Source organism: Jaculus jaculus, chromosome 6 (assembly GCF_020740685.1).
Source record: "Jaculus jaculus isolate mJacJac1 chromosome 6, mJacJac1.mat.Y.cur, whole genome shotgun sequence".
Classification (NCBI taxonomy): Eukaryota; Metazoa; Chordata; class Mammalia; order Rodentia; family Dipodidae; genus Jaculus; species Jaculus jaculus.
The window spans coordinates 45,250,921-45,277,142 of NC_059107.1; the positions used below are offsets into that span (position 1 = coordinate 45,250,921).

Consider the following 26,222-nt stretch of genomic DNA (forward strand, 5'->3'; position numbering starts at 1 on the left):
ATGGAGGAGGTGGTGCTTGTTAAACAACTTGACACAGACAGCTAGAGTGTCAGGTCCCCACACAGTTTGCCTTCCAGCCATGGGCACACAGGCCCAAGCCCTAGCTGCTCAGTGGCCCCTCTGCCCAATCTATGCAGGCTAGCACAGAAGGAAAATGCAGCTCGGTGCCTTCCGCAGTTCATTACCACCTTCTCCATCAGCGGTGGAGTGGGAAATGCAGAGCTCCAGCCCCAGCCTGTGAGCAGCACAGCCACAGGATGGGTAAAGAAACGTTTAATGAGGATTTGAGGTGCATGAGGAAGGTGAGGCTGCAGCAGGTTAGCACTCAGCCCTAGCCGTCTCACGTGTACATGGCCCCATGGAGGCTCTCCAGGCGGTGCTGCTGCTGCTGCTTCCGAGCCTGAAGGAAAGAAAATACCGGGCAGAGCCAAGCCTGAAGGTCCATGAGTATGGGCACAGGGCACCTGCCACGGGGCTTGTTCTCAGTTTTCAGTCTAAGGATCTTGCCCTTCAACCAAGTCACTGAGAAGGAGACCAAAGCCTGGGCTTCAGAGACCTACCCAGGCCTGCTGAGGTGAAGAAATGGGAACAGTAGGGCGGCCCACCACGTATGCACCCCCTCCACTCAACCCCCAGCCCCTACCTTATCTTGTCTGTGCTGCTCATAAGTGTCATCATCAGTGGGCAGCTCGTGGCGGCACAGGGGACAGGAATTTGTCTGGGAAAAGGAGGGCAGTGTTCCAGGCCTGCTATTCATAAGCTAATAACTCTCCCTGTTCCCAGTTCTCTCTATTCCACAATCTATAACCAAAACAGCAGCTTGAGATTGGGACCAGGGCAGTGTGAGGGCTGGAAGAAGGTAGTACCTTGCTTAGCCAGGGCAGAATGCAGCTGGAATGGAAGAGGTGATGGCAAGGCAACTCAATGGCAGTCTCCTCCTCTTCAAATTCCACAAGACACACTGGGCACTTGAGCTCTTGAGGAGGGAGTGTTGATCAGGAGAGCTCCTAAAGGACCCATCCCAAGCTCTCACCTCCCTGAGGGATACTAATCTCCCAGCCTGGGCCAGACTGCAGCAGCCTGGGGGAAGAGGCAGGTCTGGCAGATCTGCCCTTGAACAAAAGGAGTTCACATCCTCACCAGCCTGAGAGCTGCTGATGACTGTCCTGGGAAGGTTGTTCACCACAGCCTTGGCAGCTGGTGGGGGCAGGTGGTGATCCCAATCTACTACCAATCCCAAGTGTTCGAAGTCCATCCTATTGAAGAGTGACCTGAGGAGTAGGTTGCAAGATCAGAACCAAGGAAAGACATCCATCCTGTCTGGCACCAATAATCTACTGGGCATTAATAGATGAATACCCCGCCCTGGCTAGTAGTAATAATAACTATTCTTTCTATTTAGTAGATGCTTCCTAGATAAAAAGCACCACAGGAAGTGGTTTACAGCACGCTGCTTATTCACATTTTACACAAGAGGCAGCAGGTTCGCGGAAGTTAGTAGCTCAGGTCACGCGGGGGATGACCTGGTACAGCCAGATTCCAAGTTGGCAGTGGGCGTCTGTGCTTACTAGTGCTAGCAAATTGCCAACAAATTCACTAACCCACCCTGTCGGGTTAGCTGCCCCCCCAGAGCCTACCGGCCCTCTCCAGCTCAGTCCTTCCCACAGCTCCCTTGCCCAGCCCTGCCTACCAGACACCCAAATTTATCTGCTCCCTCCACCCCCTGTACTCATCAAGCTGCCCGGACCAACGCTCCACATTATTCATCCATCCTCCCCAGAAGGCGCTGGCCCTGCCCGGACACATGCTCGCCCAGGCCCCGGCCCCCACCCCTGTCGCGTCACCTTGCGAGCTCCAGCAGCATGTTAGTTCGGACCTCACGCTCGGAGTTCAACGGTTCGCAGTTGTGCTCGTCAAAATAGGACGCCATGGCTTCACGGTGGCCGGACCTTCTGACACAGATCGCCGAGCCTGTTCTCGCCGCGTTGGCCAATCAGCGGCCGATTTACAAGAGGACGACCAATCAGAGCACTGGGAGGCGGGCTAGTAGCGCGTTAACTCCCACGGAAAGCGGAAGTACTGGTTGTGCCACCTCTTATTGGTCCACCAAGTCAGGTGGGCAAAGACGAAAGCCAATCGAGTCGGAGAAAGCGTCCACCCCCGGGAAATTCTGGCGCGCTGGGCAACGCAGAGTTGGGTCTGGCTGTGAGAGTGCGGTGTGTGCGCCCGCCCGAGGCTTCGGGGGTCTCGGCTATGCACGCGCCGTGCGGGGCTGGCGTCGTGGCGCTTCCCGCAGCCAAGATCCCCGCGGGTATACACACTCCAGTTCTTTAAGGAGTTTACTCCTGGCCGGGTAAAATGCCTACCCCGCATATTTTAGGCACAAAGAAATAAAGGGTGAAGGCTATCCTCCCCCAGGCAAGAAAGGGAAGGGCTCTTCAGCTTGAGAACCTGGCCTTCGCCGGTTCATCTGTGTGCTCTTCCGCTCACTGCTCAGCGTCATCCCCAGCGGCTGTATAACCAGTGTCTTGAATGACAGGTTTTGGGTGTCTGCCCACCAGTGATTGCCCAGAGAAAAGCCGGCCAGAGAAGAAAGTTACACCCATGGCCAGGCGCGGCGCCACAGGCCTGTAAACCTGTCATCCCAGGAGGTGGAAGGCAGAGAATTGCAAGGTAAAGGACTATCTTGAACTACATAGCAAAACTGTTTCAAAATGGAGAGAGGTGGGCTGTGGAAATGGTCCAGTGGGTAGTTTGTTGGGCAAATGTGAGGATTGGAGTTCGGATCCCCAACACCAACATTAAAGTAAGGGGCAACATGTAACTGAAATCCCAGTGTTGGGGAGGCAGAGATAGGAGGATCCTTGGGTCTTGTTAACTAGCTAGTCTAGCTGAATTGGTGAGCGCTGGGTTCAATGAGAGATCTTGTCTCAAAAAATATATACAGGGGCTGGAGACGTGGCTTAGCGGTTAAGCGCTTGCCTGTGAAGCCTGAGGACCCCGGTTCGAGGCTTGATTCCTCAAGACCCACGTTAGCTAGATGCACAAGGGAGCGCACGCGTCTGGAGTTCGTTTGCAGTGGCTGGAGGCCCTGGCGCACCCATTCTCTCTCTCTGCCTCTTTCTCTCTCTGTCGCTCTCAAATAAATAAATAAACAAAAAATTTATATATATATATATATATATATATATATATATATATATATATATATATATATATATATAGACGGGGAGGGCCAGATAGATGGCTCAGTCCTTAAGGGCACTTGCTGCAGGGCCTAAAACCACCTGAGTTCAATTCCCAACACCTACATAAACAGCGGCAGCTATGCACATGTGTAACCCCAGTCATGTATGAAGCAGAGATAGGAGAATCTTGGAGGCTTGTGAAGCGTGCAGATTAACCACATATCTACACACGTGCATATACCACATACACGGGCTGGAGAGATGGCTTGGCTGTTAAGGCACTTGCCTGCAAAGCCAAAGGACCCAGGCTCTATTCCCCAGGGCCCACATAAGCCACATACACAAGGGTCACATGCATCTGGAGTTCATTTGCAGTGGCTGGAGGCCTGGCACACCCGTTCCTCCTCTTTCTCTTTCTCTCTATCTGCGTATCTCTTTTCCTCTCTCTCTCTCACCCCCTCAAATAAATAAAACAATTAATAATAAAATACATACCACACACACACATCCCACATCATACACATACTATACACCTACATAAAGAAGTAGAGTCAGCTGCACGTGGTGGCTCATGGAAGGCAGCACTCAGGAGGCAGAGGGATCGCCATGAGTTCAAGGCCACCCTGAGACTACATAGTGAATTCCAGGTCAGCCTGGGCTACAGCAAGATCCTACCTCAAAAAAAAAAAAAAAAGAAAGAAAGAAAGAGAGTCAGGCTGGGCAGGGTGGTTCGTGCCTTTAATTCCAGCACTTGGGAGGCAGAGGGAGAAGGATTGCTGTAAGTTAGAGGCTAGCCTGAGCTACAAAGTAAGCTCCAAGTCAGCCTGGGCTATGGTGAGACTGTCTCAAAAATGGGGGGGGGGGTCCTGGAGGGATTACTTAGTGGTTAAGGCACTTTCCTGTGAAGCCTAAGGACCCAAGTTCAATTCCCCAATACCCACATAAGCCAGATGCATAAAGTGGCACATGCTTCTGGAGTTTGTTTGCAGTAGCTAGAAGCCCTTGTGCACCCATTCATTTCGTCTGTCTATTTCTTTCCTTGCAAATAAGTAAATAAATACTAAAAAAAAAAAAAAAAAAAGATCTGGGTGTGGAGGCTCATGTCTTTAATCCCAGCATTTGGGAGGCAGAGGTAGGAGGATTGACAAGAGTTCAAGGCCACCCTGAGACTACAGAGTGAATTCCAGGGCAGCCTGAGCTAGAGTGAGATCCTACCTTGAAAAACAAAACAAAAAAAGAAAAAAAGAAGATGGGAAGATAACTCAGTGTATAAAGGAGCTTGCTTCCAACACCTGGCAGCCTGAAAGACCAGATGCACAAAGGGGCGCATGTATCTGGAGTTCATTTGCAGTATGAGAGATCCAGGCATGCCCATTCTATCTTTCTTTCTTCTGCTGGCAAATAAATAAATTGAATTTGTTTTGTTTGTTTTTTGAGGTAGGGTCTTGCTTTAGCCCAGGCTGACCTGGAATTCACTATGTATTCTCAGGGTGGCCTAAACTCATGGTGATCCTCCTACCTCAGCCTCCCAAGAACTGAGATTAAAGGCATGCACCACCATGCCAAGATGAAATGTTTTTTGTTGTTGTTTTGTCTTTAATTTAACTTATTCTTCCCCCAAGGTAGAGTCTTACTCTAGCCCAGGCTGACCTGGAATTCACTATGTAGTCTCAGGGTGGCCTTGAACTCACTGTGATCTTCCTACCTCTACCTCCCAAGTGCTGGGATTAAAGGCGTGCGCCATCACGCTGGGCTTAAATTTATTTTTATTTTTGTTTACTTATTTGAGAGAGAGAGAAAGAGACAAGTACAGAGAGAATGGACATACCAGAGCCTTCAGCCACTGCAGACAAACTCCAGACACATGTGCCACTTTGTGCATCTGGCTTTATGTGGATACTGGGGAATAGAACCCAGGTCTTTTGGCTTTGCAGGCAAGTGCCTTAACTGCTAAGCCATCTCTCCAGCCCTGAAATTTTTATTGTGTTTTGTTTTGTTTTGTTTTGTTTTTCGAAGTAGGGTCTCACAGTAGTCCAGGTTGACCTGGAATTCACTACGTAGTCTCAAGCTGGCCTCAAACTCATGGCAATCCTTCAACTTCTGCTACCGTGCCAGGCTCTGGAAAAAAAAAAAAGAACTTTTTTTTTTAAAGAAAACAAGGGGCTAGAGAAATGGTACAGCAGTTAAAGGCAGTTGCTTACAAAACCTGATAGCCTGGGTTCAACTCCTCAGTACCCAGGTAAAGCCAGATACACAAAGTGGTGCATATATCTGGAGTCCGTTTGCAGCTGCAAGAGATCCTGGTATGCCTATTCTCCCTCCCTCCGTCTTTCCTCCTCCTCTCTGTCTTTTCCCCCCTCTCTGCTTGCAAGTAAATAAAAAGAAAAAGAGAAAGGAAACACAAAGTGAAGCAGTTGAGGAAAACACCTGACACTGACCTCAGGCTTCAGCACATATACCTAGGTGTGCACACACATACCACATATACAGCACATATATACATATACACACACACCACATACACAGCAGTTAAAGGTGCTTGCTTCCAGTCTGCCAGCCCTGGCCCCATCCTCTCTGGTATATTCATGAAACCACATGCAAAGTAGCTCCTGTGATCTCAGTGTGCCTGCAGTGATGGGAGGCAGAGCCAAGAGATTCCCTATGCCTGTGAGCCATAACAAGAGAGGCCCTGTCTCAAACAAGGTGGGAAGAAAGAACCCCATGCCTGAGATTGTCCTCTGACCTCCACATGCACACCATGGTACACACATACACAAATAAATAAAAATAAAGCTGCGCTAGGTGGCGTATACCTTTAATCCCAGCACCTGGGAGGCAGAGGTAGGAGGATCACCATGAGTTCAAGGCCACCCTGAGACTACATAGTGAATTCCAGGTCAGTCTGGACTAGAGTGAAACCCTACCTTGAAAAACCAAAAAAAATAAAATAAAATAAAGAAATGCTAGGGGGGAAATGGAGAAAGAATCCCATATCTGATTGGGTTTATTCTTTTTCTTTTTTCTCATAAGGATTAGCTGCAGGGCCTTGGGCTCATGCTAGGCACTTGCTGTACTACTGAGCTACATCCTCATTCCTTATTCTGCCCTTTTAAAAATATTTATTTATTTATTTATTTATTTGAGAGTGAGAAAGAGGCAGAGAGAGAGAGAGATTGGGCACGCCAGGACCTCCAGCTCCAGCCATTGAAAACAAACTCTAGGTGCGTGCACCATCTTGTGCATCTGGCTTATGTGGGTCCCAGAGAATCAAACCTTGGTCCTTTGGCTTTGCAGGCAAGCACCTTAACCACTAAGCCATCTCTCCAGCCCCCCTTTTTTAATATTTTATTTTATTTATGAGAGAGAGAGAGAATATGGGCGGTGCTAGGGTCTGCATTCAGTGCAAATGAACTCCAAACACACATACTACTACCATGTTCATGTGGGTTCTGGGGAATCGAACCTGGGTCTAAGCTTAGGCTATGTGAGCAAGTGCCTTCACTGCTGAGCCATCTCTCTAGCCCCATTATTCTGCCTTTTTTTTTCTTTTTTTGGCCAACTTCCATAGTTAACCAGGTGTTGTGGAACATGCCTTTAATTCCAGCACTCAGAAGCCTGAGGTAGGAGGATCACTGTGAGTTCAAGGCCAACCTGAGACTACATAGTAAATTACAAATCAACCTAGGCTAGAGTGAGATCCTACCTAAAAAAAAAAAAAGCAAAAAAAAAACCAAAAACACTTTAAAAAGCCGGGCGTGGTGGCACACTCCTTTAATCCCAGCACTCGGGAGGCAGAGGTAGGAGGATCACCATGAGTTGGAGGCCACCCTAAGGCTCCATAGTGAATCCCAGGTCAGCCTGGGCTAAAAGAGTGAGACCCTACCTCAAAAAAAAAAAAAAAAACCAAAAAAACACTTTAGGCTTTAGGGCTAGAGGGATGGCTTGATGCTTAGCAGTTTGTTTGGGCACTTGCCTAGCCTGCAAAGCCAAGAAACCTTGGTTTGATTCCCCAGGTCCCATGTAAGCCAGATGCATGAGGAGGCGTATGCATCTGGAGTTCATTTGCAATGGCTGGAGGCCTTGGCGTGCGCTCTCGCTCTCTCTTTCTCAAATAAGTAAATAAAAATAAAGTTTTGTTTTTTTTTTTTTAAGCACTTTGGGTGGGCTGAAGAGATGGCTTAGCAGTTAAGCACTTGCCTGTGAAGCCTAAGGACCTCAGTTCGAGGCTTGTTTCCCCAGGACCCACGTTAGCCAGATGCACAAGGGGGCGCACGCGTCTGGAGTTTGTTTGCAGTGGCTGGAGGTCCTGACATGCCCATTCTCTCTCTCTCCATCTGTCTTTCTCTCTGTGTCTGTCACTCTCAAATAAATTTAAAAAAAAAATTAAAATAAAAGCACTTTAGATGGATGAACTACATACAGTTCTCAGATAGCCTTGTTCTTGCTTCTGTCAGCCCTCACTCAACCTGGCAAGGAACTAGGTTATTTGATTGTACATTTATTTTTGGTGTGTTGCATACATGTGTGTGATAGGTGTTAGTGCAGGCTCATGTATGCCACAGCATGCATGTGGTCTTCACCCTCCATCTCCCTTGAGTTGGGGGGTCTGCCATTGTTTGTTGCTATGTTCACCAGTCCAGCTGATTTGTGAGCTTGGAAATTCTCTTGTCTGTGTCTCTCCTCTCACTGTTCTTGTGCTGGGATTAGAGAAACCTGCCATCTTTTGGCTTTTTACCTGGGCTCTGGGGTTCCAAACTCGGGTACTCAGACTTGCTCAGCAAGCTCTTTTTCCACCCAGCCATCTTGCTCAGCCCAGAACTGCATATTTCATACATTCAATCCTGAATTCTCCCTGCCATTCACATTCAAGTTTGAGCTTCACTTAAATGCGCCGGGCGAAGGTCTTTGTGGGCCCATCCCTTTTATGCCTTTTCCAGTGATCTTTACTGTGGCCCTGAAGGGAAGGCACTGGCTGTGTGACTCTAGGTGGCCCTGGAACACTGGAAAGCCTTGAATTTTTTCCTAAAGAGCAAACTTTATGACACTGCATTACAGCACCATAGAAGCCTCTGGGTTTTTACTACTCTTGTTTTTACTGTGTACCTGCAGTGCAGTGAAGCGTTTAAAGAAGAGCATAGGTAAGATTGAGAGGAGAGGGAGGGGAGTGCTCAGAGGGGGAAAGCCTCATGAAGAGACCTCTGAACTCTTTCCATTGGTCCTCTGAGCATCCCCATGACATCAAACATGTTAGCTTTCATTTTCATGAGAACAGGCTCAAAAGTCTGGTTTGAGGACTGTAGGTTCTTGTCCCTATGCTCCAGGAAGGTCGGTCTGTGTAGGGAAAGGAAAGGAAGGGTCCACCTCCTTGGGTGCGGTTGTTTGACTTTCTAAGTAGCCCTAGGAATAGAGAAAGGGGAGCAACTTGAAGACCTTCAAACAGACACACACTCATGAATTTGTGCACACACATATGCACACATGGCAGCTTTTAACCCAACAGCAGCTTTTACTGAGCTCCAGGGAGGTTGGCCTGGCAGAACCAGTGCAGCAGGCAGCTGTTAAAGGTCAGTCTATGGCATGGCAGCTGCACACACTGGGGCTGCCCTTCAACGTTCACCGGGGTGGCTCAGACAGGCACAAACACCAGGATCCTCTGGCAACCAGAACAAGCCAGTGTAGCCATTCAGCCTCTCCCTCAGGCGCAGCTAGATCAGTCCTTAGTCCCTGAGGCAGTGCCTGCTTCCTGGGACTACGGTGCACCACTGTCCTCACTGCTGTTCGGGAGAAAGGTGACGAGAAGCACAATCAGAATGATGAGCAGGCCACCAGCCACCACCAGCCCCAAGTAGATTCGGCACCGGATGTTCTCCCAGCGCTTCTTCTGGGCCAGGGTATGGGTTGTCTTGCTGAACGCTGAGCTCTGTGGATACCCATAGACACAGGGAGGAAATTAGCAGTACCCTCAGGGCCTCAAAGATAGCTCCTTGACCCTACACCAGCAGAAACTAATCTCCTACAACCTCCCATCTCATCTGTTCTCTTTCCATTCGCTGCCCCCTGGGATACCCAGCCTGACTCCTGATGGAGCCCTCGCCTATTAGTCCTGCTGGCTCACCCCAACTTAGCAATGCCAGTCCTTGACCTGGAGGAAGGTCCATAGCTTCAAACCAAGGATTTGTTACTTTGTGGAAACTTCTGGGCTGGAGAGATGGCTTAGTGGTTAAGGTGCTTGCCTGTGAAGTCCTAAGGATTCATGTTCAATTCCCCAGAACCCATGTAAGCCAGGTGCACAAGGTGGTGTGTATGTCTGGTGTTTGTCTGCAGTGGTTAGAGACCCTGCTGTACCCATTTTCTCTCTGTCTCTGTCTCTCTGTCTCTCTGTCTCTCTCTGTCTCTCTCTCTCTCTCTCTCTGTGTGTGTGTGTGTATGTGTGTGTTTCCCTTTTAAAATAAAAGTACTGCCGGGTGTGGACACATGTCTTTAATCTCAGCACTTGGGAGGCAGAGGCAGGAGGATTGCTGTGAGTTCAAGGCCACCCTGACATAGTGAATTCCAGGTCAGCCTGAGCTAGAATGAGACCCTACCTCAAAAAAACAAAATAAGGGGCTGGAGGGATGGCTTAGCAGTTAAGGTGCTTGCCTGCAAAGCCGAAGGACCTAGGTTTGATTCCCCAGGACCCACGAAAGCCAGATGCACAAGAAGGCGCATGCATCTGGAGTTCGTTTGCAGTGGCTGGAGGTGCTGGCTCACCCATTCTCTCACCCTCTGCTGCTTTCTCTCTTTCTCACTCTCAAATAAATAAAATAAAAATAAAGTTTAAAAAAAACAAAATAATAATAATAATAAAAGTACTGAATGCATATATAACTAGGAAATCCAGGAGCCTCACACTGTCTGGCAAGCAGGCCTCACACACTACTAAGGGCCTAGAAATCCCCTAGCCCAGCCCAAGAACTCCTTCCAAAGGCAGCCCCCTCCCTTCCCTTCCCTGCTCCCCAGGGCCACACACCATGTCCAAGAGTTGGTCGGAACGCTGCTCCAGCTCTGCCAGCTTCCCATCCCGCTCCAGGACCTTGTCAAAGTTGTTGAGCATGATTTCCGTCACTTCGTCCGCCTGCCGCTGGCACCGCTCCAGCTCTTTCCCCGCCTGAGCACCAAGTGCAAGGTCAGGGCTGCATGAGATCCCCACCCAGCCCTCATCTGGCCCTAAGACCTAGCCTCCCTTCTCCACTGCGCCTGGATATGTGAGGAATAGCATCCTTTGTGTTCAGAGTAAAGGACTGGTCTTCTGAGGAGGTGGGGCTCACCCTCGAGTTCATAGGATCTTCCATTTGTCCATCAAGGCCAGGCTTAAGTCAACCCTGGCCTTCAACCTCTCAGCTTCCCTCCATTTCATCCCAGGGTGGGAGCTTCCCAGGTTTCCTCTTTCCCCCAAAGCAGACACTTTGCTTATCTGCTCCAGGATGGCCACTATGCACTGAATACTTTTTGGGTTTGTTTTTTTTTTAATTTTTATTTATTTGACAGAGAGAAAGGGAAGGAGAGAGAGAGAATAGGTGCACCAGGACCTCCAGCCACTGTAAATGAACTCCAGACACATGCACCCCCTTGTGCATCAGGCTAACGTAGGTCCTGGGGAATCGAACCTGAGTCCTTTGGCTTTGCAGGCAAGTGCCTTAACTGCTAAGCCATCCCTCCAGCCCTTTTGTTTTGTTTTGTTTTTGTTTTTTGAGGTAGGGTCTCACTCTAGCACAGACTGACCTGGAATTTACTATGTAGTCTTAGGGTGGCCTCACACTCATGGCTGTCCCCTCCCTCTGCTTCCAAGTTCTGGAATTAAAGGCATGCCACCACCTCTCTTATGTATGAATTCCCACTCATCTCAGGAGACCAGGGAACCAGACAGGGAGGAAATTCACTCCACAGGACTAGAAAGATCACGAGGGATGAGGCCAGTCAGTCTCTGCCTATAGCCCCTCCCACACGAAGAAGCTCTTCTCCCTCCCAGAGCCTCTGATCTCCATCCTCAGCTCATTGGCCCCCTTCTGTTCTGTGCCAGGAAATCTCAGCCTCCATGATGGTCTCCGGGCTCCAGACTTCCAAGTCAGCCAGGGTCTTCAATGCACACCAACTCAAAACCCTTGGTTTTCCCAGCCTGGGCAACACAGTTTCGCCTGATTAAAACAACCAGCTCCTTTTGGGGTGGTGGGAAGTGAGGGACACAGGTTCCAAGCTGGGGAAGGTGAAAGAGGGAAAGGGGGTGAAGGAAGGATAATGGGAGAGGAAGAGAGGGAAAGAGACAGGCAGACAGAAAGGCAGCAGGTCATGGTTGAGAAAAGCCTTGGCTGGGCCCCTGGCTCCATGCAGCTCTGAGACCCAGGGCAGGAGGCCTGCTGTGCGGGTGTGGGCTGCAGACCCAGGTACAGGTCTAGGGACATTTCAGGGAGGTGAATACCAGTGGATTAGCAAACCACAGCAGTGCCTCCCCTGAGCCTCATCCTCCACAGCCCATCCCTGTTCTATCTCCTCCTCACATAGTTACCAGCCAGCCTCCCTTCCTGTCAGCCCATATGGCACCCCATTGTTTGCAGCAGACATTTGGCACTTGACCGAATTCCACTTAAAACCAGAGAATTTAAGTGTTGAAAGAGACCTGGTGGTCACAGACCAGCCACCTCCTATTCAAGCAACAGTCCACCCCAAGCATCCTCACAGCTGCCTCGCACACAGCCTCGGGTCATTCCCAGTACATGAGTCTTCTTGAGTCCTCTCTCCCCAACTAGACTACAAACTCCCAGGGGAAGGACAGGGACCAGTACCCCACCTCTATCTTCCCAAGGCCCAGGAGGCCAACACAGGGCTAACCAGGGCAAGAACGCAGTGAGGGGTCAGTGTTCTGCATCCTGTCCAAGAAAAACGTGCGGTCTCAAGAGATGTTCTCCCAGTGTGCTTACCCAGCACAGGCAGAGTTTCGAGGGCCAGGCATCTGAAACCCAAATGGGTCAATATTTACCCAAGAGCTAGAAAAACAACATGTCTCAAGAGCAGGACAGGCAAACCGAGGAGGCAGGAAGATGCTCAGAGGCTGGGAACATGAAACAAGGAAGAAAGCAAAGGGCTGCGTGCATACTTCAACACTTTTCCAGTCACCTACCGTTCCCACCAGAACTGCTATATTCCTCAACGAAGCTCAGTTATTTGGCCCTTTGAACTTCCCTACATTCCGGTATTCTAAGGCAAAAACTTGGGAATAAACAAAGATTTGAAAATAGGGATCACTACTGGAAGTTGGTGAGATATTGGATGTTATCTTTCTGGATTATCTGTGTGTTTTTTTTTAATTTATTTATTTGAGAGCTACAGACACAGAGAGAAAGACAGATAGAGGGAGAGAGAGAGAATGGGCGCGCCAGGGCTTCCAGCCTCTGCAAACGAACTCCAGACGTGTGCGCCCCCTTGTGCATCTGGCTAACGTGGGACCTGGGGAACCAAGCCTCAAACCGGGGTCCTTAGGCTTCACAGGCAAGCGCTTAACCGCTAAGCCATCTCTCCAGCCCTTTGTTTTGTTTTTGAGACAGGGTCTCATGTATCCCAGGCTGGCCTCCACTCACCATGTAACTGAGGATGACCTTGAACTTCTAATCCTCCTCTCTCTACCTCCCCAGTTCTGGGATTACATGTCTGTACCACCCATGACCAGTTTATGTGGTGTTAGAGGTCAAACCCAGGGCTCCCTGTATTCCAGGCCAGCATTTTACCGAGTCAGTTACATCTTCAGCTAATTCTTCTGTTCTGAATGCTACATCTGTTACTCATATCCCCATACAGAGGGTAACATGGGGTCACAGCTGGTTATGCCTCTAGCTGCAATCTTGAGCCATCTTCCTCCATAGCAAAGCCAGGCCTCTGGGGAGCCAAATTGGGCTGAGGCCTAAAAGAACACATGTGCTCCAGGGAACTGAGCCACTAAGTCCCAACCCCCTTTGGTCCCCACACAACCAGTGGTAAAAGGATCCTAAGTAGGTGCACACGTCTTTGCTGGCAGTGTGAGAGATAATTGCTAGGAAGCTGGAAGAAAAGAGCTGAGCAAGCAGAGGGCAAGGGCCACGCTGCCCTGAGGTCCTTGTACCTCAGCCCAGGGCCTGGAAAAACGATAGGCCCATGACAGGTATGTTCTGAACGAATTGTGCCTGTTTTCAGGGAAACCCCTCTCCAGCTGGGAAGAGATACATGTGATGCCATCAGAGAAGGTGAAGAGGTCCACTGTGACCTAGGGTACAAAGCGGGTGCAATTGCAAGGGTGAGAATTGTGACTAGGAGCATGAGAGATAGGGTGCACTGGGGCAGCCTGGTGAAGAGCCAGCTTGGGGAGAGGGCAAGTGGCAGAAGCCAAGGGGAGAAGGAAATTAGCTCAGAGAAAGTGATAAAGCCAGGCCAGGTGTGGTGGCATGCACCTATGTTCTCAGCACTCCAGAGGCAGAGACAGGAGGATCGGGAGTTCAAGGCCATCTTACGCTATCTATCATGCTGAGGCCAGCCTAGACTTTATACTATATAAACCTTGTCTTAAAGAAAAGGATGGGGGAGGGGATATGGCTTATCGGTTAAGGCACTTGCCTGTGAAGCATAAGGACCCATGTTCCATTCCCCAGTACCTATATAAGCCAGATGCACAAGGGGGCTCAGACATATAGAGTTGGTTTTCAGTGGCTAAGGTCCTGGTATAACCCTTCTCTGTCTCTCTTCTCTCTATCTGTCTATGCTTGCAAATAAATAAATAAAAATAAATAATTTTTTTAAATCAGGCGTGGTTGTGCACTCCTTTAATCCCAACACTCAGGAGGCAGAGGTAGGAGGATCGCCATGAGTTCGAGGCCACCCTGAAACTACATAGTGAATTTCAGGTCAGCCTGAGCTAGAGTGAGCCCCTACCTCCAAAAACAAAACAAACAAAAGAAAAAAGATACAGCTCAAGAGAAGAAATAGAGAGCTTTTGAGATCATTGATTTGTGATAGACAGGAATGGATGGAAGTGTGAAGTCTAATCGGAAGGGTGGATAAATGCCTCTGCAGGGGTGTGAGGAGATGACCACCAGGACAGGCTAGTGAGGAAAGCAGACAGCACAGAGAGGGATGGAATGGTGGGTGAGAGAGAATTTCTGAGATCTGCCAGGGCCCTTCAGGGCTTGGGGTTTTGAGCCAGGGGGAAGAAGTTATTGTCAGATAACGGGTGTCAGTTATGCAGGAAATGTTCTTGACAGACCATTCCTAGCCATATAGAATATCCCGTACAACAATCAACACACACACACACACCTTGCTGGGGATTGAACCCAGGACCACATGAATGCTAAGCAAATGCTATGCCACTGAGCTCCACCCTTAGCTCAAACACAAACCACCCCCCTCTTAGCTAACTCTCCTTGCTTCCCAACCCTCTTATTAGCATAGAAGCCCATTTATAGCTGGCAGAAGATAGAAGGATGAGCCGGGCATGGTGGCGCATGCCTTTAATCCCAGTGCTCAGGAGGCAGGGGTAGGAGGATCACTGTGAGTTTGAGGCCACCCTGAGACTACATAGTTAATTCCAGGTCAGCCTGGACGAAAGTGAGACCCTACCTCGAAAAACCAAAAAGAAAAAGAAAAGATGGAAGGATGCTGAGCGTGGTGGTGTATGCCTTTAACCCCAGCACTTGGGAGGCAGAGGTAGGAGGATCTCTGTGATTCCAGGCTACCCTGAGACTACATAGTTAATTCCAGGTCAGCCTGGACGAGAGTGAGACCCTACCTTGAAAAAAAGCAAAATAATAAAAATATTTATTTGAGGGCTGGAGAAATAGTTTAGTAGTTAAGGTATTTGCCTGCAAAGCCTAAGGGCCCTGGTTCAATTCCCCAGGACCCATGTAAGCCAGATGCATGGTGGGGGTAGAGGGGAGAGTGGAGTTTGTTTTCAGTGGGTAGTGGCCCTGGTGTGCCCATTCTCTCTCTCTCTCTGTCTCTTCTCTCTCTCTCCCAAATAAATAAAATATTTTTTAAAATACTTATTTGAGCCAGGCATTGTGGTGCACACCTTTAATCCCAGCACTTGGGAGGCAAAGGTAGAAGAATCACTGTGAGTTCAAGACCAGCCTGTAACTACATAATGAATTCCAAAACCGGGCGTGGTGGCACAAGCTTTTAATCCCAGCACTCCAGAGGCAGAGCTAGGAGGATCGCCACGAGTTCAAGGCCACCCTGAGACTGCATAGTGAATTCCAGGTCAGCCTGAGCTAGAGTGAGACCCTACCTCAAAAGAAAAAAAAAAAAAAAAAAGGCCAGTCTGTTGTGATTGCCTACAAAAAAAAAAAGAAAAGAAAAACATAGTGAATTCCAGGTCACTCTGGGCTAGAGTGGGACCCTACCTCCAAAAAGAGAGAGAGAGAGGAAAAATAAACAACTGAAGATGTTCCCCACAACTTGCATCTTTGCTCCCTCCTCCCATGATGGGCATTTCTGGGAAGGAGTGTGGCAGGGACCTCTCCCTCCAAACACAGAAGAAAAAAAGAAAGAAAAGAGAAAAGAAAAAAAAAAAGTTGGGCATGGGAGCATGAACCTTTAATGCCAGCACTCTGGAAGCAGAGATAGGAGGATTGAGGCCACCTTGAGGCTACATAGTGAATTCCAGGTCAGCCTGGGCTAGAGACCCTATCTTGAAAAAACAAACAAAAAGATGGAAGGATGGAGGCTGGAGAGATGGCCCAGCAGTTAAGGCACTTGCCTGCAAAGCCTAACAACCAAGGTTTGATTCCCCAGTACCCACATAAAGTCAGATGCACAAAGTGGTAGCCATGCATCTGGAGTTTGTTGGCTGCAGCTAGAAGCCCTGATGTGCCCATATTTTTTTCTCTCCCTCTTTCTATATCTCTCTATCTCAAATAAATTGAAAAACAAAATGTTTTTAAAAATTAGATGTAGCCAGGCATGATGGTGCTCGCCTTTTAAAACCCAGCACTCAGGACGCAATGGTAGGAGGATGGCTGTGAGTTTGAGACCACCCTGAGACTACATAGTGAATTCCAGGTCAGCATGAGCTAGAGAGAAACCCTACCTCGAAAAGCAAAAACAAACAAAAACAGCCCTAGATGTAAAAACATAATAATAATAATAAAATTGAGAGCTGGAGAGGTGGTTCAGCTGTTATGATGCTTGCCTGCAAAGCCTGAGGACCTCAGTTCAATTCCCCAGTACCCACATAAAGCCAGATGCACAGTGGCGTTTGCATTTGGAGTTCAATTCTAGCAGCTGAGGATCCCCAGCCCATCTTGACTCCCATTCTCATATTCTCTCTCTCTCTGTCTGCTTGCAAATAATTTTTTTTTTTTCCAGAGTAGGGTCTCACTCTAGCCCAGGCTGACCTAGAACCCACTATGTAGTCTCAGGCTGGCTTGGAACTCATGATGATCCTCCTACCTCTGCCTCCTGAGTGCTGGGATTAAAGGCATTTATCACCATGCCCAGCTAAAAATATTTTTTAAACAATAAAATTAAATATGATGGAGAATGGAATTTCAAAGGGGAAAGTGGGGGGGGGGAGGGATTTTTTTAATAATCATGGAAAATGTTAATAAAATTTTTAAAAAATTAAATTAAATTAAAAGTCCAATTAATTAAAAAAAAAGAAAGAAAGATGGAAGGATGGACCGGTACAGGTACCACTGTGTCATCTCCTCCTTGGCACAACAATTTATCTCATGCTCCAAACAGAGGCGTGTGTACATGGTTGGGGTCCTTTTCACCTCTGGTTGACTGGAGCTTGGCATCTTTGTGTTCCCAGGAGCTCATGTGTTCTTTTAGGCCCCAGCCCTCCTTGACTGCCCAGGCCTGGCTTCGCCGTGGAGGGAGATGTCTCCTGTTCTGCAGTGCTTCGCCCCTTCAGATCCTGCTGCTGCTGCTCACCTAGTGACTGAGCCCGAGGATGTGACCTTTCTGACCCTTGACTTCCTCCTCTACGAAGTGGTGGTAATGACAAACCTTACCTCATAAACCTGACAATACTAGCTTAGATTATGTGACATACTGTAAACAAAAAGCCTAGCATAATGCCTGGCACATACTCAATGTTCAATAAATAGAAGGTATGATTAATAGATACCAAATTTCTCTTTCTCTTTGCCCACCCGCCCACTCCAGGGTATCAAGTAACCCAGGGTGGCCTCGAACTTGCTTATGTAACTGAGGGGGACCTTAAACACCTGATCCTCCTGCCTTCACCCCCAAGTGTTAGGATCACAGTTATGCACCACAGTTCCTACCTCTTTGTTTTTGTTTTGTTTTTCTAGGTAGGGTTTCCCTCTAGCCCACACTGACCTGGAATTCACTTTGTAGTCTCAGGCTGACCTCAAACTCACAGTAAGCCTCCTACCTTGTCCTCCGGAGTGCTGAGATTAAAGGCCTGTGCCACCATGCCCAGCTGTTTGTTTGTTTTTTTTCCCCAGTTTACAAAATGTCTGACCAGTTTTTATAATCTGGAAAATATTTTTAAAAATTGAGAAAAATAAAATAAAATAAGATTAAAAAAAATGTATGAACAGGTAAGGTCTTCCCTACTGTATGCTTATGTATTTAATTGTTCCTCACCTAAATAAAGAACTTTCCAGGGGGCTGGAGAGATGGCTTAGCAGTTAAGGTGCTTGCCTGCAAAACCTAACAACTGGAGTTTGATACCCTAGTACCCATGTAAAGCCAGATGCACAAAGTGCACATGTGTCTGGAGGTGAAGCAGGTGAAGGCCCTGACACACCCATTCTCTCTCTCTCTCTCTCCCTCTCTCTCCTTGAAAATAAATAAATAAAAATATAAGAAATGTAAGCCGGGCATGGTGGCGCACGCCTTTAATCCTAACACTTAGGAGGCAGAGGTAGGAGGATCACTGTGAGTTCAAGGCCACCCTGAGACTACAGAGTGGATTCCAGGTCAGCCTGGGATAGAGTAAGACCCTACCTTGAAAAACAAAAAATTAAATAAATAAAAAAATTATAATATGTGTGTGTGTGTGAAATGTTAAAAAAGAACTTTCCTATACATTACATGTATGCATATATATGAAATGTTAAAAAACAACTTTCCATGGGCCTTTGAGACCTAGCATCTAGAAACAGTATCTAATTTATTCCCAGCAGTCACTACATGCTACTGATGAGATTTGAAATCTTTATTTATTCTTGCTATACTCAGGGCCTCACAGACCTAAAAAAAAAATTTTTTTATGTATTTGAGAAAGGGGACTGGAGAGAGAGAGAGAGAGAGAGAGCTGGAGAGATTGCTCAGTGGTTAAAGGTGCTTGCTTGCAAAACCTGATGGCCTGGATTCAAGCCCCCAGTACCTACAGAAAGCCAGATGCACAAAGTGACACATGCATCGAGTTTTTTTGGAGTGGCAGAAGGCCCCTAGCATTCCCTCTCTGTCTCTCTCAAAAAATAATTTTTAAAAAAAGTAAAAGAAGGATGCCAGGCATGGTGGCGCACACCTTTAATCCCAGCACTCGGGAGGCAGAGGCAGGAGGACTGCTATGAATTCGAGGCCACCTGAGACTCCATAGTGAATTCCAGGTCAGCCTGGGCTAGAGTGAGACCCTACCTCGAAAAACCCAAAAAAAAAAAAGTAAAAGAAGGAGAGTGTGAGAATGAGCATGCCAGGACCTTTTGCCGCTATTAATGAACTCCAGATGCATGCACCACTTTGTATGTGAGTACTTTGCAAGTAAGGGCCTTTAACATCTGAGCCATTGCCCCAGCCTGAACTTGAACTGATCCTTGTGCTTCTACTTCCAGAATGCTAGGATTAGAGGCATGCAGCACCACACAGTTTCATGTGATGCTTAGAAATCCAACTCTCAGACATGCCAGACAAGCCACTCTACCAACAAAGCCACACTCCCACTCCTTCTCCCACCCCCTGCCTTTTCCTCTCTTTTTGGCTTTTTTTTTGGGGGGGGGGGTCGTTTAAGGTCAGGTCTTGCTCTAGCACATGCTGACCTGGAATTCACTATTAGTCTCAGGTTGTCCTCAAACTCGCAGCAATCCTCCTATCTCTGCTTCCCGAGTGCTGGGATTGATTAAAGGCGTGTGCCACCATGCCTGGATAAAAATGTTTTATTTTTATTTGTCTATTTGAAAGAGAAAGAGGCAGAGAGAGAGAGAGAGAGAGAGAGAAGGAGAATGGGCACTCAGGGCCTTTAGCCACTGCAAACAAACTCCAGATCAATGTACCATCTTGTGTATCTGGCTTACGCAGGTACTGGGGAATTGAACATGGATCCTTAGGCTTCACAGGCAAGTGCCTTAACCACTAATCCATCTCTCCAGCCGTGCCTTTTTCAGTCATAAGACAGGGTCCTGCCAAGTTGCCGAGGCTGGCCTCAAACTTTTTTAAAAAATATTTTATTATTTATGAGAGAGAAAGAGGTGGGGGGGAGGGAGAGAGAGAGAAAGGGAGAGAGTGAGTGCACCAGGGCCACCAGCCACTGCAAACAAACTCCAGAGGCATGCGTCCCCTTGTGCATCTGGCTTACATGGGTTCTGGAGAATCGAACCAGAATCCTTTGGTTTTGCAGGCAAATGCTATAACTGTTAAGCCATCTCTCCAGCCCTGGCTTCAAACTTAATTTATTTATTTATTTATTTATTTTTTGGCCAGGCATTATAGCACACGCCTGTAATCCCAGCACTCGGGAGGCAGAGGTAGGAGGATCGCCATGAGTTCGAGGCCACCCTGAGAGTACATAGTTAATTCCAGGTCAGCCTGAGCCAGAGTAAGACCCTACCTCAAAAAAAAAAAATATATATATATATATATATATACATATATATATATATATATGTATGTATTTTTGGGGCCAGGCATGGTGGCGCATGCCTTTAATCCCAGCACTCGGGAGGCAGAGGTAGGAGGATTGCTATGAATTCAAGGCCACCCTGAGATGACAGAGTTAATTCCAGGTCCGCCTGGACCAGAGTGAGACCCTACCTCGAGAAACCAAAAATAATTTAATTATTCATTTTATTTTACTTAATAGAGAGAGAATGGTGGGGGGGAGGGAGATAGAGAAAAAGAGGGAATGGGCATGCCAGGGCCTCTAGCCATTGCAAATGAACTCCAGATGCATGTGCCCTCTTGTGCATCTGGTTTACGTGGGTCCTGGGGAATTGAACTGGGTCCTTAGGCTTTACAGGCAAACACCTTAATCTCTAAGCTGTTTTTCCCTGCCCTTAAATTTATACTATGGGATATTGTTTACAATCATGGAAGTTGTCAATAAAAATATTATTTATTTATGTATTTATTCATTTATTGAGAGAGAAAGAGAGTGAGAGAGACTGAGCATGCTAGGCCTTCAGCCACTGCAAATGAACTCCAGATGCATACGTCACCTTGTATATCTGGCTTATGTGGGTCCTGGGGAATCAAACCTGGCTCTTTTGGCTTTGCAGGCAAGCACCTTAACCTTTAAGCCATCCCTCCAGCCCTGACCTCAAACTTTTGATCTTCCTGCTTCAGCCCACTAAGTGTTGGGATTATAGACATACACCACCAGATCTGGCCATGATTTTATATCTTTTTAAATTTTTGTTTAAATTTTCATTTATTTATTTATTTGCAAACAGAGAGAGATAAAGAGAGGCAGACAGAATAGGTGCACCAGGGCCTCCAGCCACTGCAAAAGAACTCCAGATGTGTGTACCACTTTGTGCATCTGGTGGTGCACACCTTTAATCCCAACACTTGGGAGGCAAAGGTAGGAGGATCAGTGTGAGTCTGAGGCCACCCTGAGACTACATAGTGAATTCCAGGTCAGCCTGGGCTAGAGCAAGACCCTATCTTGAAAGAAAAATTACTTGTCATAAAACCAGACATAGTGTCACACACAATCTCAGCACTTGGGAGGCTGAGGCAGGAGAATTACCACAAGTTTGAAGGCAACCTGGTCTATACTGTATGTATGTGAGTTTGAAGCTATCCAGATGTATATAATGAGAACTTGCCTCCAAAACAAACAAAAACCTTAAGAAAAAAATAAAAGATTTGTTCTAGCTAGGCATAGTAGCTCACACATGTAATCCCAGTACTTGGGAGGCTGAGGTGGAAGGATTGCCCTGAGTTTAAGGCCATCTTGGACTATAGAGTGAGATTATTTATACTATACATAGAGGCGGGGGTGGGGGAGGAAAGAGCCATACTTGATTTTACACACCTGTAATCCCAGCACTTGGGAGGTGGAAGCAGGTGGATCAATAGTTCAAGGCTATTCTCATCTACACAGTGATTTGCAAGCCAACCTGTGCTACATGAGAGACCCTGTTTCAAAAACAGCAGTGGCTGGGGAGATGGCTCAGCAGTTAGAAGTACTTGCTTGCAAAGCCTGTCACCCCAAGGTTCAATTCCCCAGTACTCACATAAAGCCAGATACACAACATGACATATGTGTCTGGAGTTCATTTGCAGCAGCAAGAGACCCTGGCATACCCATAGTCTCTCTCCTTCTTAATCTCAAATAAATAAATTAAAATATTTTTTTTAAAAACTGGGCTGGGGCTGGAGAGATGGCTTAGCGGTTGAGCGCTTGCCTGTGAAGCCTAAGGACCCCCGGTTCGAGGCTCGGTTCCCCAGGTCCCACGTTAGCCAGATGCACAAGGGGGCGCACGCGTCTGGAGTTCGTTTGCAGTGGCTGGAAGCCCTGGCGTGCCCATTCTCTCTCTCTCCCTCTATCTGTCTTTCTCTCTATGTCTGTCGCTCTCAAATTAAAAAAAAAAAAGTATATTTAAAAAAAAAAAAAACTGGGCTGGAGCCAGGTGTGGTGGTGCATGTGTTTAATCCCAGCACTCAGGAGACAGAGGTAGGAGGATTGCCATGAGTTCAAGGCCACCTTGAGACTACATAGTGAATTCCAGGAGAGCCTGAGCTAGAGTGAGACCCTACCTTGAAAAACCATTAAAAAAATAGTGGGCTGGAGACATGGATTAGTGGTTAAGGCGCTTGCCTGGGAAGCATAAGGACCCATGTTCGATGCTCCAGATCCTACATAAACCAGACACGCAAAGGTGAGACAAGCACATGCTTACACATGCCCACTAGGTGGTGCAGGCGTCTGGAGTTCCATTCAGTGGCTGGGGCCCAGGCATGCCAATTCTCTCTCTCTCTCTCTCCTGTCTCTCTCTAAAAAAAATAACAATAATAATAATTAAAAAAAAAAAAAACAATACATTGCTGGGCATGGTAGCACATACTTTTAATCCCAGCAGAGGTAAAAGGATCACTGTGAGTTCTAGGCCAGCCTGAGACTACATAGTGCATTTCAGGTCAGTCTGGGCTGGAGCAAGAACCTACCTTGGGGAAAAAAAAAATACATGGGCTGGAGAGATGGCTTAGCTGTTAAGACACTTGCCTGCAAAGCCTAACAATCTTAGGTTTGATTCCCTAATGCCCACATAAAGCCAGATGCACAGAGTGGTACATGCATCTGGTGTTCATTTGCAGAAGCTGGAAGCCCTGGTGCACCCATTCTCTTTCTGTCTCTCTTTTTGTCTTTTTCTGTCTCTCTTGCTCTTGCTCTCGCTCCCTCCTTGAAAATAAATAAAATATTTTAACTTTTAAAATATTATTTACTTAAGAGAAACAGAGAGAACATGCTAGGGCCTCCAGCCACTGCAAACAAACTCCAGGCTCATGCACTACCTTCTGCATCTGGCTTATGTGGGTACTGGGGAATTGAACCTGGATCCTTAGGCTTTGCAGGCAAGTGCCTTAACTACTAAGCCATCTCTTTAGCCCCTATTTTACTTTTTTAAAAAGCCAGTACATAATTTTTGTTTGTTTGTTGAGGTAGAATCGTGGTACTCGAGTTCAGGCTCACTTGGAACTCACTGCCCACCTCTCAGGTACCATTTATTAAAGGCATGTATCACCACATCCAGCTAATCTTTTTTTTCCAGGAAGGGCCTCACACTAGTCCAGGCTGACCTGGAACTTGCTATATAGGCTCAGGGTGGCCTCGAACTCTCAGCGATCCTCCTACCTCTGCCTCCCAAGTGCTGGGATTAAAGGCGTGCGCCACCATGACCGGCTCTAAATCATTTTTTTAAGACTTACTCATTTTCCATCGCCCATCACTGCTTTGTTCCTACTGTCGTTGCTACACTTCTCACCATTACTGGGACAAAGGAATACTCAAAAAGATTCTCATTATTTGAATGAGTCACAGAGAAGAGGAGGGAGAGAAGAAAGGAGGGAGGACCGTGTCGAAAGGGGGGATGGGATAAGGAAAGGGACAAGAATGAAAGCACAGAGGGAGGCTGGGTCTGGGAGATTGTGGCGGGAGGTCGAGATCAGGACGCCCGAGCTTTTGTTTGCCTTGAAGGGTACTTGTAAGCACTCCAAGCTTCTTCCCTGCAGCCACATACTTTATCCTGGCCTCAGCCTTCACTTCAGTTTCCCCTTCCCTCCAAGGGCCAACGAGGAGCCCCCTCCCATCTCTTGCCCTGTGCTCTGGGAAGTGGGCTCTTGGCTGCGTCCCATTCTCCGAGCCTCCCTTAGTTTCCTGGTGTGGCCTCAGCGCTTAGTGCTACCTTCCTGCCCCACTTCCCCTTCCTGCCTCCAGCTCCCTGGAGATGAAGCCATCCAGGCATCACCAGCCCTGGCCAGGCTACATCCATCACACCTCTGCCAGTCTTAAAGCACCAAACCTGCTTCCTGCCTGGCCCATGTTCCCAGGAGCACCAGAGGAGGGGGGGATCCTGGCACCAACTGTCCCCACACCTTTGCCTTGGAGATGGCAAGTGAGGACAAGAGCCCAGAGTCTGCAACAGGCGTGGGGGTGACTCAACTCACGAATATGTCACTAGGTAGCGAGATTAGGAGAGAGTCAAGCCTGTGGCACACGCTGATAATTTTAGTGGAACTTTTACAGTAAACAACTTGTTTTCTCTCTGCGTAGGGAAAAGAGTAGCCCTCCAGCATGGAGCTGGAGCCGTCTGCACTGGCAATCTGCTCAGGTTTCCACCTCTGGGCCAGCTCGGGAAGGGCTAAAGAGGTCATACCACCTCTTAGCAAAGGGTACTTACTGAGTGCCTGGCTTCCGCGCCCATAAACTCTCCTTTAACCTCTCAAGGACCCAATAGGCAGGTATTGCTGCCCCCACTTTACTACTCTGCGGAAAAGGAGGCTCGGGTAGGTTAAGTGGCTTGTCTGGGGGTCACAGCAGGGATCATAGCCCTAAATAAACTCCGAAGCCGGTACTTGGCCACTGGAGCGTGGGAACCCACAGAGCCCGGCTCACTCCGCCGCGATGGGGCGCACCACGCAGAGTCCCTCCCAGGCTGCGCGAGGGGTAGGGGACCTGGCCCGGGTCCTGCCCCGCTGGGGTCACCTTGCCCTATCAAACGTGCAAGGCCCGCGCCCGGGGCAAGGGACTCCCGCCCGGCTCTCTGCCCCAGGGGACAGCCAATCCGACCCTGCCCGGGCTCTCACCATCGCTGCCGCCACCGCCTGCTCCCGGGCTCCCGGCTCCGCTGTCTGCCAGCCGCCTCGGTGCCAGCGGGGCCCGGAGGAAGCCGCCAGGCGGGGCGGAGCCCGAAGCCCGACGGGGGCGGGGGGCGCGCCTTCAGAGAGCGGTGCCCCAGACCCGGCCAAAGCGAAAGCGGCCGGCGACAGTGACAGGGTCGTTGGGGCGCCTCCTGCTGGGCCACAGACGCCCGACTTCGGATGACACCTTGGCCTGGTGAATTTAACGGAATGATCCATGCCTGGTGCCAAGGTCTGCACGCTGATCACTCCTGGGAGCTCAGTCTGTGACCGGGCAGAGTGCTGTGCGCCCTGAGCTGGTGGGGGGCGGCAGGTAGGTGAGATTGGCGGGGGAGGTGTCATTCACTCAGGCATGGAGCAGCTGTTGCCATTGTCAGGCACTGGGCTAAGGTGCTGGCGAGATGTCATGAACCAACCAGGAGGGATCTGGGCCACCATGGTGAGTGCATCTCACCCACAAAAGCAGATCTTTCCCAAAAGTTCTGAAACTAAATCGAAGATGCACACAGCATTCCCAATACACAGGTTGGGATCAAGTTGTGGACCTTAAAATGATACATTGAGCCAGGTGTGGTAGTTTATACCTGTAATCCCAACACAGAAGGATAAGATAGGAGTACTGCCTCAAATTTAAGGCCAGTCTGGGCTACATAGTGAGTTAGAAAAAAAAGAGGGGGGAGGTAAATTACATGTTTTGTGACTTTCCTGCCAATTTAAAAAGGAGCCAGGCATGGTGTCCCACACCTTTAATCCCAGCACAGTGAGGCAGACATAGGAGGAGTTCGAGGCCACCCTGAAACTGCATAGTGAATTCCAGGTCACCTGGGGGTGAGGGGAAGGAATTCCTTGCCAGATCCAGCAGGAGCAGAGGTAGGACCCCCACATGAGGAGGGTACTGGCTCTCTTTTTATGTTGTTGTTGGTTGGTTGGCTGGTTTTTGGGTTTTCGAGGTAGGGGCTCACTCTAGCCCAGGCTGACCTGGAATTCACTGTGCAGTCTCAGGGTGGCCTTGGACTCACAGAGATCAACCTACCTCTGCCTCCCAAGTGCTGGGCTCAAAGGCGTGCGCCTCAATGCCCGGCTACTGGCTCTGTATTTTGACTCTAGGAGTGACTTGCAGCCCTGCCCTGTCCTGCTCCTCTTCTGGAGATGCTGTTATGTTTTGCCACTACAGAACTTCCCTGAGTTTTCTCTGTGCTGCATAGGAATCACTAAACTCCATCCTCAGGTTACTCTTGACATCCCAAATGAGGCCACTCTTAGCCCAGGATCAGGAACTTCCCTCCCTGGGACTAAACCTCATCAAGCCCAGATCCTATTCCATTTTGGACAGACTGGTTCTCACGCTTGAACTTTGCATCCAGGAGTGGGCCAGGGGGAAGGAAGATGAATGTAGTCATGTCAAAATGAACCTGCAGGAGCCGGGCGTGGTGGCGCACGCCTTTAATCCCAGCACTCAGAAGGCAGAGGTAGGAGGAT

General features: G+C 48.5%; 2 protein-coding genes and 1 long non-coding RNA gene across 3 annotated transcripts; 1 reads left to right on the forward strand and 2 right to left on the reverse strand.

Moving 5' to 3' along the window:
* Window positions 1–258: 258 nt before the first annotated feature.
* Window positions 259–1,996, reverse strand: Rnf181 (ring finger protein 181). The gene is made up of 5 exons (XM_004660523.2): window positions 1,845–1,996; window positions 1,141–1,271; window positions 867–976; window positions 644–718; window positions 259–400 (listed from the first exon to the last, which is right to left on the reverse strand). Exons 1-5 carry the CDS (start codon window positions 1,928–1,930, stop codon window positions 341–343), a joined length of 462 nt encoding a protein of 153 aa, XP_004660580.1. The 5' UTR covers window positions 1,931–1,996; the 3' UTR covers window positions 259–340.
* Window positions 1,997–2,150: 154 nt separating this feature from the next.
* LOC123461571 lies at window positions 2,151–17,314 on the forward strand. The gene is made up of 2 exons (XR_006637721.1): window positions 2,151–2,673; window positions 17,002–17,314. It is a non-coding gene; the product is annotated as an uncharacterized LOC123461571 (long non-coding RNA).
* On the reverse strand, window positions 8,672–24,787 carry Vamp5 (vesicle associated membrane protein 5). The gene is made up of 3 exons (XM_045152469.1): window positions 24,690–24,787; window positions 10,198–10,335; window positions 8,672–9,108 (listed from the first exon to the last, which is right to left on the reverse strand). The coding sequence occupies exons 1-3, from the start codon at window positions 24,690–24,692 to the stop codon at window positions 8,938–8,940; spliced, it is 312 nt and encodes a 103-aa protein (XP_045008404.1). The 5' UTR covers window positions 24,693–24,787; the 3' UTR covers window positions 8,672–8,937.
* Window positions 24,788–26,222: the final 1,435 nt, after the last annotated feature.